General features: G+C 55.9%; 1 protein-coding gene across 1 annotated transcript; it reads left to right on the forward strand.

Moving 5' to 3' along the window:
* Positions 1–342: 342 nt before the first annotated feature.
* On the forward strand, positions 343–1,875 carry Pmar_PMAR011175 (conserved hypothetical protein; the record flags this gene model as incomplete). The annotated part of the gene is made up of 1 exon (XM_002785165.1): positions 343–1,875. A coding segment is annotated over one exon (1,533 nt), but the record flags the coding sequence as incomplete, so codon positions are not given.
* Positions 1,876–1,883: the final 8 nt, after the last annotated feature.

Below are 1,883 nucleotides of genomic sequence, written 5' to 3' on the forward strand. Positions count from 1 at the left end.
ATGCAAACCCACCGCCAGCCTCCTCAACTTTAAAAGCAATTGACATCCACGATACAAGAATCGCTCTGTAATTGTATTATTCACCCCACGACGAGGTTTTCACTGAAAAGCTTGTCGGCTTTCATGGACAATGAGTGTATACCGCACTGAGCAAAGTATCTTGTGAAACGAGTGGACGATACGTATGCTCGCCACAACTAATGAGACGCAGTCATCAAGGTTATGGATCGTGGATGTTATGACAGCTCGTGAGTCGCCGATTGTGCGAGTCACACTCGAAATGTGCCTTCTTAGTCATCCAGTTAGTCTCAGCTTACCGCCGCTCATTTGCATTTATCTATGATGGCTTCACGGACCTCCTCCGCTGTTTTCGTCGCTCTCTGTGCTTTCCAGGACATCAATTCCGTGACGGGCAACGCCAATGACTGCGACACAGAGTGTGCCACAACTTACCCTGGGTCATATTGTAAGTATTGGAAGATGCCGAGCACCTGCTTCGGCTCGGATGCCCCGTGCTTCTGCGGCACGAGTGGACCGACTGAGGCTCTCCGAGGTTCCACATCCTCTGCTGCAGTCACGGATGAGGTCACTGAGGCCGCTACAAGCGAAGAAGGTACGACAGCAGCTCCCGAAGCAACGAGTACGACTGGTTCTGAAGCTACTGTCGATGCCACAGTGGCGGCCAGTACAGCTGTTATGACCGATGAGGTGGCTGTCACTACTGCACCTCCTGTGACTGGCGAAGTGACCATCAGCACGGCAGCTGGGGAAGCTCCCGGTAGAGACAAGGATGACTCTGATGCTACCACCAAGGTCACTACGGAGGCTGCAACTGTCACGACTACGATCGGTGCTCCTGTTGAGCCTACTACTATCATGACGTCCCCTCAACCGGTCAGTACGCCCGCTGAGACCGATGAGGTGGCTGTCACTACTGCAGCCCCTGTGACTGGCGAAGTGACCATCAGCACGGCAGCTGGGGAGGCTCCCGGTAGAGACAAGGATGATTCTGATGCTACCACCCCGGTCGCTACTGAGACTGCGGCTGGCACTACTACGATCGATGCTCCTGTCGAGCCTACAACTGCTATCACGACCCCTCAACCGGTCAGCACAGCTGCTGTGACCGATGAGATTGTTGCTACTACTGCAGCCCCTGTGACTGGCGAGGTCACCATCACGACGGCAGCTGGGGAAGCTCCGGGAAGAGACAAGCATGATTCTGATGCTACCACCCTGGTCGCTACCGAGACTGCGGCTGGCACTACTACGATCGATGCTCCTGTTGAGCCTACTACTATCATGACGTCCCCTCAACCGGTCAGTACGCCCGCTGAGATCGATGAGGTGGCTGTCACTACTGCAGCCCCTGTGACTGGCGAAGTGACCATCAGCACGGCAGCTGGGGAGGCTCCCGGTAGAGACAAGGATGACTCTGATGCTACCACCCCGGTCGCTACGGAGGCTGCAACTGTCACGACTACGATCGGTGCTCCTGTTGAGCCTACTACTATCACGTCCCCTTTCCCGGTCAGCACAGCTGCTGTGACGGATGAGGTTGCTGTCACTACTGCAGCTCCTGTGACTGGCGAAGTGACCATCACCACGGCAGCTGGGGAAGCTCCCGGTAGAGACAAGGATGATTCTGATGCTACCACCCCGATCGCTACTGAGACTGCGACTGTGGCTACCACGATCAGTGCTTCTGTTGAGCCTACTACTATTATGACGTCCCCTCTACCGGTCAGCACAGCTGCTGTGACCGATGAGGTCGCTGTCACTACTGCGGCTCCTGTGACTGGCGAGGTGACTATCACCACGGCCGCTGGGGAAGCTCCGGGAAGGGACAAGGATGATTCTGATGCTACCACCCCGGTCGCTAC

Source organism: Perkinsus marinus (genome assembly GCF_000006405.1).
Source record: "Perkinsus marinus ATCC 50983 genomic scaffold scf_1104296933662, whole genome shotgun sequence".
NCBI lineage: Eukaryota > Perkinsozoa > Perkinsida > Perkinsidae > Perkinsus > Perkinsus marinus.